At 40.8% G+C, this 8,954-nt stretch overlaps 1 protein-coding gene and 1 long non-coding RNA gene across 2 annotated transcripts; one reads left to right on the forward strand and one right to left on the reverse strand.

Annotated features, from left to right (window-relative positions):
• The first annotated feature begins 263 nt into the window (after nucleotides 1-263).
• On the forward strand, nucleotides 264-6,368 carry LOC145455570 (choline/ethanolamine transporter FLVCR2-like). The gene is made up of 2 exons (XM_080333556.1): nucleotides 264-2,163; nucleotides 3,053-6,368. The coding sequence occupies exon 2, from the start codon at nucleotides 3,053-3,055 to the stop codon at nucleotides 4,445-4,447; it is 1,395 nt and encodes a 464-aa protein (XP_080189682.1). The 5' UTR covers nucleotides 264-2,163; the 3' UTR covers nucleotides 4,448-6,368.
• A 1,027-nt stretch (nucleotides 6,369-7,395) lies between these two features.
• LOC145455577 (uncharacterized) lies at nucleotides 7,396-8,601 on the reverse strand. The gene is made up of 3 exons (XR_013920368.1): nucleotides 8,244-8,601; nucleotides 7,706-8,172; nucleotides 7,396-7,646 (listed from the first exon to the last, which is right to left on the reverse strand). It is a non-coding gene; the product is annotated as an uncharacterized LOC145455577 (long non-coding RNA).
• Nucleotides 8,602-8,954: the final 353 nt, after the last annotated feature.

Genomic DNA, 8,954 nt, shown 5'->3' on the forward strand with positions numbered 1-8,954 from the left:
GAGCTTTCATATTCACCCATTTGAAATACGTGCCGGTTTCGTGAAATATGAACATGAAATGTTGGTATGTTGCTGTAGTCTGGATTCGTTTTCAAGTACCGGTACTGTTCAAGTCGTCTCCAAGCGACTCTGCGGAACGGATTGAGCTCAAGACGGATTGAAGCCCTCTGCCTTTTTCTCTTTTTCAAAAACGAGAGAGTCGGATTGACGAGTCAGCTTCGAAGCTGACCCAAACGGCCATGTAAATGGGCTTATTGTCTTCATGATCTACGCCGAGAAATGAACTGTCTTCTTGGAAGTGGCATTCCAATTACAAATCCAAATTACACTGCGCTCTCAACGTCCAAATTGATAAGTATTGCTTTCTAGTACTGACCTTAAAAGGTAGGCGTGTAGTGTAACGTATGTTAACGCCGAGCTGAGAAGTCGATCAATATTTAGATTTTCGGAATCAGTGCAATAGTTATTTAGATTTATTTCATTTATTATAAATTCTCAGCTATTTACGATGAATTGCGCTATCACGGGATGAGTAGCTAGCCTGCGAGTTTTTACAGAGAAAATATGGCGCCCACCACGAATCCCATCATGTAGTGAGTTCAAATTAGTGGTACCATGACGTCATGAATTTTCAATTGTGATGTAACAACTGATTGACATGTATGGCTCTTTGAGAGTTAAAATGGAAAATATAGGGCTAACATGGCTCTTCAGACGAAAAAGGTTCCCGGCCACTCTTATACTAGAACCAATAAGGTTGCAGCCAAATATCCTGAATAGCCTACCTCGAAATTTGAGATGAAAAAATGTCACCACTTTTCGCCCTTTGCGGGAGTTATTCGATTCTGATCGAATCGTCAATTAGGCATCGAGTCGAGCATTTGAGTATTACTCATTATGGCGTCACATTATCAAATATGTACCTTTTATCGACCAAAAGGAATATAATGCCAGTAGTATATCACATTAGAGATTATTTGCTATTTTTCAACTATACCTATTTCATTGCACTGTATGTCACAACGTTGTGGTTTGATCACTACAACTATTCCACTTACGGGCATAGATTATACTAGGCCGACACCCGACATGTTTCGTATGCTACGATACGACTAATCGAGGCTTACAGCCTTCCACAGTGGATAATTGTATCAAACCTATGATTCTCGTCGTTAAACATTCTTAGTGGCAAGGACGAGCGTATTTTCAGTACTTGCAAAAATTATCTCTCACTACGATACTCGACTCGATTCGATTCAGATTCGAGTACAAGAATCATTGTATCCAGCCCCCGTAGCAACCACAGCCCTAATTCAGCGTTTCTCAATGTCGCATTGTCGATCTTGCGATATGTGGAGCGCTGTGTCAAGAACTTGGTTCTCTTCATTATATTACGTTAGTGGTTCTCAACCGGTGTGCCAATCGGACTGCTCAGGGTTGCCTCTTGAAAATGTTATAAATGAGGTCGACGAGAAACAAAATTAAGGAATTCAATTTATTGCTGTGGAATTGTTCGTGGTCCTATTATTTTACCCGCTCGGGACAATGCGATGCAATGAAAAGGTAGGCGAATTTCGAAACGACCCGGTACGGTATCTCAATTTGGTATCCTCTTAAACCTATGTCCGGTGTAACAGTGTTCAATCTGTATCTTTATTTATTAAGGCTCCCTCGCTCTTTTATTCTTTTCCTTGAATTCATTCTTGATTGGGTATTTTTTTTGTAACGACAGAGTGACATAAGGGAGGGGCAGCACCGTCAATGGCACTGGAGCGCCAACTCGCCCACGTATAATCGCATTTGAGAAGGTGATGATTAAGTAAAAGGGTAACACTCGGATAATTCGAGCGTGATATTGAGGTTTTGCCGAAGGTGATGACCTTTTTTATGGTCCAGCCATCAGAACCAAGGGCTGTACGTGCACGTGTACACTGTACAGTGTACACAGTGCAATAGTGCGTCGTGATCTCTTCCTTTTGAGAGGGTGCCGGGAGGTCGAAAAGGCTGAGAACCACTGCATTACGTAATCTGCACATCGAACGAGCATGCCGTCTGCCGGATACACGAATTTCGCTGTTTCATGGCCATATCATTCTACACAATAGGCCATCGATGAAAGCAATATCCGGCGTTTCATCATCGTAATTTTGCTAGCATAGACGAGTGAGTGTACTCAACCCCGACACAAGATTTCATATGTATTAGAAACTAAAACCCTTATAGCTCAATTTGGCAGCGTGGCATACATATGGTTGGTATATAGTGCAAGCAGCAGCATATAGGTTGACAACGGAAAGTAAAGCTTGCTAAACTTGTTCGATGCTGATATATATGGAAAACTAGTCAATTGAACTAATCGCATAACCTTTTGAAATTCAGTTCGATAAATCGAAACGTTGGGGAAATCAAGATCGGTTGAATAAGCGCCTCTATATGATCAACCGCCTAAATTGAGTCAGCAGCGGTGGTAGCCTATATAGTGATCACAGTGTCGCATCCGTCACGTAGAAGATTATTATTTTCGCGGCAATGTAAGTAGATAGCCCTTTCGTGAATTCTATAATAGCCAGGGTGCTTTGAGATTGGATTCTCCAGCCGCTGTAACTATGTATAGTTATTTGAGTGAAAGGGGACAGGCATGATACAGTTGCATTAGGTCTGGACGCGGAATACGCGGCGAAATTTAACAATAATGCAAGCAATCTAGCAATGCCATTACACGGCGCCTTGTTGGGGCATTTAAAACGTGGTTTGCGCATAGGTATTTCAATTTGTGATGTCTTTCTATTTGAATCTTCTTACACATTCACATACTCTGGCGGGTATACTAGGAGTAACGTCATACGGTTGTTTTCTACAGAATCCATACCAATAACCCTGAATCTATAAAACATATTGCTATTATCAATAATAACACTTCGCATCGCTATCTAAATTTGAAGGAAGGATATATTACGTGACGGTAGAGGTATAGAAAATTGGACAGGAAATAATTACTATACAATACACGCTATGTATCATTTTGTTTCATGCCAGTTCATACTTCATTAAGATGCTTCGAAAGCGCTGCAACAGTAGTGACGACGAAATTGAAGATGCCTTTTTACTGGGAGGTAAAAGATACCAGGTGCTACCGAAAAGATGGGGAGTGCTTTTGATAGTCAGCATGATATTATTACTGGACACCTTCAGCGCCTCGTTTTTCGGATTCATCAACGACATATCTTCGTTATATTTCAAGGTAGACCCATCCATCACGGACTTATTATCGACGGTCAATATGATAGCTCGCAGCGTTTTCGGCTTTGTCGTTGCTTTGGGAGCGAGGGCACTTGATTTCAGGACGCTGGCACTAGCAACATGCGGTACAATTGTAGTTGGCGATTTGCTGATAGCAGCCGGCGTGTCGTCAAGGAATAATTTTTCGATAGCGGTCATCGGACAGATTATGAACGGATTTGGTGCAACTATGGCTTTAACTGTATCACAAATGGCGCCAAGTAATTGGTTTCCAGAAAGGGAAAGAGGACGCGCGGTGTCAATACCGTGGATCTTGCGTCGTCTGTCTCCGGTGATTTCCAACTTGGTCGCGACTCAAACCGTCAGAGTTGCCAAGCATCCAATCGAGCTGCGTACGGGCCTGAACATCAGCGTCATCGGAGCCGGAGATGCAGAAAGCGAACTTATCGAAAGATTTCGTATTTCATTTCAATCTGCTTATTTCTCACTCGCCATTGTGGCAGCACTGTCCTTCGTATTTTCATACTATTATATCACCAATTATCCACCTTTGCTGCGAAGAGATATCGTACTAGTAGAACCAGAAAAACGCTTCAATCTATCCGAAGAATTACATGGGATCGTAAAATTATTCAAAAATGGGCAATATGACTTGCTTTTCGTGATGTATATTCTTATACTGTCGGTTAGACCTATGACGGAGTGGTTAATATCTTCTGTAGTCTTAGCAGGATTTCCTGAATTAACCGATTCAACTGTCGGGGTGATGTTTTGCGTTGGATATTCCATAGGATCTCTGGGTCCCCCAACGGGGGGATGGGTCCTCGATAAACTCAAAAAGCCTAAATTAACCTTCTTCGTCGGCGCTATGCTTGTGATGTTATCGTTAGGAACGTTTTCCTTTGCCATTTGCATTCGGAATTTACCGCTCTTATTTTTCAGTTATACTGGGATTACGTTTTTCCGTGATTTTTGTTTCGTGTGTATTTCACATTCCTTTGTGCAAACTCTATACTCAGAAGACAATGCCACTAAAGTTAGAGGGTTCAGTATAGCGGGCGCGGCGCCTTGGTTTAGTCTTGCCATCTATACGATCATTATCCGAAAAGTTCTGACAGTGTTCGGTCCAGTATTAGCCGTTTTGATTCCAATTCCTTTTCATGTTATGGCATGCATCTTATACGTGCTACTCTACTCTCCGGCGTAGCCACGCCTATTCGCAATTTTCACCAGAAAAATTTAGCATGGCAAGCGTTACCTTGACTGTGACATGGTCATTTCTTATCCGGTTCATTCATTTTCCTACATGGTGTTCGGAATTAATAGGATGAGAGGGAAAGAATCGAAGGAAGTTGTCTGATTGATCAAGAACGACCACGATCATCGTAACACCGATTATTCCATCATAATCATAATAATTTTATCAAAACTTTGAACACAAATCACAGCCATATTAGACACGAGCACTGCTGATGAGGGTAAATAGTAAAAACATATGGCCATGTGAAAATGTTGTTAACCTGTGATTTTGTCATGTTGTAGCTAATCTAGGACACGTTAGGAAATGCATGGCCTTGTCGATTGCGGCATTTCCATAGAGTAGCGCTGGGCAAAATCAGGTGATTCGAATCTGAATCCCGTAATAGTAGGGTTACCATACGTCCTCTTTTAGGAGGATATGTCCTCCTTTTTCGGGTTTTTGAAAATGTCCTCCGAGGACGCCTAAATGTCCTCATTTTGAAATTTTATCCTCATTTTTTTAGAATTTTGGTTTAACACAGGGCAAAATTCGACCGACATACCAGGCGGGGATTTCGGGAGCTGAACGAAAGTTGACCTTTTTTAAATTCAACCAACTACATAGACAACTCCTAGTCGCTTCGACATCTTCCTTTCTTTTCATTGTATCGCATTTTTTGTGGTGTATTGAACTGATAAAATTGCTAATAAACCAATGATGATGATGATGATACTACAAGGAGGAAAAATTTACCATTTTTTTCAGAATTTTCCACCGGTATTCTAAGTTTCAACATTTTAAAAAAGTGCCCTCCTTTCCCGATTCCAGAATATGGTAACCTTACGTAATAGTATCACTCATTATGACGACATAAAGGAATGTAATACGTCAAGGTTCAGATATGTACCGTTTATGCCGCCACAGCAGTGAATATGCCTGGTATCAATCTCATGAATAATACTTTGGTATTTTTCAACTATACCGATTTCATTCCACTTGGTGACCATATGTTATGGGATAATCATGACTTAGGAAATGTAATACGTCCAGTAACCTTTGTACTATATGTTTCCTATGCTACGATACCACCAGTCAAGGTTTCAACAGTGGAAATTAGTATCGAAACTATGATCCTCGTTGATAAATTAACTTTCAGTGGCGAGAAGCTCATAATTTCAGTATGCGATAAAATCGTCTTTTACTGCTCGACTCGAATTATTAAAATTAATACTCGATTCAGATTCGAGTACCCGAATCATTGTGCCCAGCCCTGCTATAGAGTACCTGATGTAGGTTTCAGTACATTCGTGTGACCGTGATTATGATTATCTGGATTTTCATTTTTAAATACATGCAGTCTCTGATGAACTCAAAAGTCAATGCATTTTACCAACTCCAAAATTTAGCAAGTGCTCAACTCCGTCGAATAAGAAGCGACGGTATTCCGACAGTAGATACCTGTCAACAATAACAACATAGGCCCTATAATCGTTAACCACAAATCAGACTTCAATCTATCATATTTAATCATATTATAACCAGGGTGCGCACTGCGCACAACGGCTACCCACTAACCTCGATTTGCTTTATTATGCATATACCATCGAGTTGATGCGGCACGAGGCTACGCATTGTTCATAGAATCGACCTCCGTTATGTAGCGACATGGTACCCAAGCGCTATGTAGTCACATCTACAGGGATATGTAGATATACATGCATAGTTGAGTTGACAACGATGTTAAATATGCAGATAAAGTACATTAATTAAAGTAAGTGTATAACTGGTATATAGTTATCCTTCTGATTGTGTGCAAGAAAATTTGAAATCTGAAGTTCATTATTACTGTGCGTGTGTATGATGTCATAATAAATGGTACTTGACTCGATCTCGAACTCTTATCTTAAAGGGGCACTGCGCTCAAAAAATGATGTGGTCTCAAATTGAAGGGCAAAACGAAAAAAAAATTTTGGCCGCAGCCGTTTTCTTCAAAACGCCACCGTAATGGAGCTGCAATTTATTGAAATTTCCAGAAACGCACCCGGCTGCAGCTGTCGCGGCTCCGGGTAATTTCTTAACCCGTTACATGGCACGATGACTTCATTGTCGCACTTGCCCGACGCGATTAGGCAGTCACGCAGAGGACGAACTTTAGATAGTTGTCAGTCGATGTTATGAAGGAATCATGTCTTGCACACCAAGGCGGCGCTCAACGTGCGGTGTTAAATCAGGAGGATTTGTGTCTGGAGCTTGTCATGACTTATAGTCCTGGATATAAACGGCAATTTCCTGCATTCTTCACCTTTTCTCGCATGCTTTTATATAAATGCCTACACTTTATAAATTGGGAGCATTATACTCTCCGTCATATATATGCTGCTATTCGTTTTCAGCATTTTTCTCATTGCTGCAATGTACTTTGATATTTTCCAATTGCAGGCAATATCGCTTGGTCTTATCGACACATAGGCTACTGGAATGGATTATTTGATGGCGACGTTTTGGGTAGCAAAAACAGAATGCCCTTGCCAGCCTGCATTGTGACTGCTATAAAGCAAAAGTACCCGTGTGATGATGGACTGTATGTCGGTTTCAAATGGCCGATAGAAAACGAACTGTGATTGATAACACTGCGGCTCTCAAGTCGAAATCTGTTCAGTTACTGTTACAGTGTTACTGTATTAGACAGTGATCTGGAGCTGTTTGCATTCTATATTCCACCAATGGCTGCTGTGCCTGATACATCACTACTTTACTTACTCGGTATTTCAGCACAATTTTTAATAAATAATAAAAGAAACATCTGAGGACTATATAGGCACTTAGGCAGGGTATTACAATGGGGCAGTCAGGCAGTGGAAGAATGAAATTGAGCTAGTAAGCTACGCAGCACTGCACATGCCATACAACTCGAAGATGTACGATAGAAATGTATTGTATCTCAGTCACGTTCTAGAACGACGTTTTGAAAGTAATTCCTCGCAAGGGGAGGCTGGTTCAATGCTGACTGGATGCACACTTCTTCTGGGGAAGTTGATGCCAGTGCGATTCTCAGCAGTTCGCCTCAAAAGCTCTCTTGCATAGTGGTTCGTCCTCTTTTCATACACGCTTTTCAAGATCCACTCTTTTGCTGACCGAGAGTAACTTTTTTTGTATCGTAGAACACCTGCTTAGAGTAAGTAACTAAGTACCTTGACTTGCAAACATTTCATCTGCACAGCAAACCTGCTTGTGTCACCGCCTGAAATCTACCAACATTCTCATTGTGGTCCAGGACATCCAGTTTGGTTCGTGCAAGTATCGTGTCACAAGTAAAATGAAGACCTTTAGGTGCAAATTTCAATATGACATTGTGATAAACTTCCAATGATCCTAAAAAAGGAAGGTGTGAAATTTAGTGATCTGACCATGCTCCGATAACTGGTGTGCAGATGTGATGAGTCATAAAAAACAAATTACCAGTATGTTTGAACAGAGTCATCTGCTCCAAATCCCGGATCAAACTTTTGTTTTCTATCAATCAAAGATTTCAATGCTTTGAAACTAGGAGATCCACATTGCAACCATCTAGTTCTTAGGCTCTTATCCCCAGTCAAAGTGCCATAGCTGCAGGAATATGTCTCCCCGTCAACTGTCCACTCATGTTCGCCGGTGATGTGATGCAGAAGAGATATCCATCTTCTTTTTAGCACCTGCAATTGCATATTGTTATATAAAAAGTTCCTAATATGTGATGTCAGACATAGTTGATATGTAGACTTACACTGCTGACAGCACCACCACAAGTGATTACTGATGCTTCTTGTCCATAGTAGCAAGTCTTCCATACCTTTCTTCTTACCCAGAGACACCAACTTTTTTTCAGTCCTGAGAAATGGTTAGTAAGGCAAAAAAAGATTCAAATAATAACATCCAAGGCACGCTCCATACCAACTTTTTCCATTGCAACACTGCTGGAGCACTCTGTTTTTTGGACCAATTGGACGTGGACAATCTTTTCAGTCTTCTCCATAAATGAATAAACCATATATTTTGCAGAAAACCAGATGAGTCCGATGAAACGGCACAACTTCTCGATGTCATTGCAGCTTGCAATAATGGCAATGTATATTCTATATACTACTACGAAGACTCTGGGTAGAGCAAGACAATAGCGTAGACTAGTGCTTTTCAACCTTTTTGAGCTCCATTTGCACTTTTTTTGAAAAACAATTTAATTCCTACCAGCCAGCTGGAATTTATTACACAGAAAGAAAACGAAAAGCTTATCACTTTTGTATTTGTAGAGCTTCCTGTAGTTACAGAGCATCATTATTTCACATTCAGCGTATCACATTGTTGATTAATCAAATACTAAAATCACTGCAGTAGAAAAATCACAGATATCGCACTTCTGCTGTTCTCAAGGTCTTCGTTGCTTTTTCTGGGGGTATCGTGCAGTGATTTCTTTCGAAGCTTAAAGGGCGAACCCATG

The sequence above is a fragment of the Botryllus schlosseri genome, chromosome 14 (genome assembly GCF_051294905.1).
Source record: "Botryllus schlosseri isolate E-star chromosome 14, Bs_hap1, whole genome shotgun sequence".
Classification (NCBI taxonomy): Eukaryota; Metazoa; Chordata; class Ascidiacea; order Stolidobranchia; family Styelidae; genus Botryllus; species Botryllus schlosseri.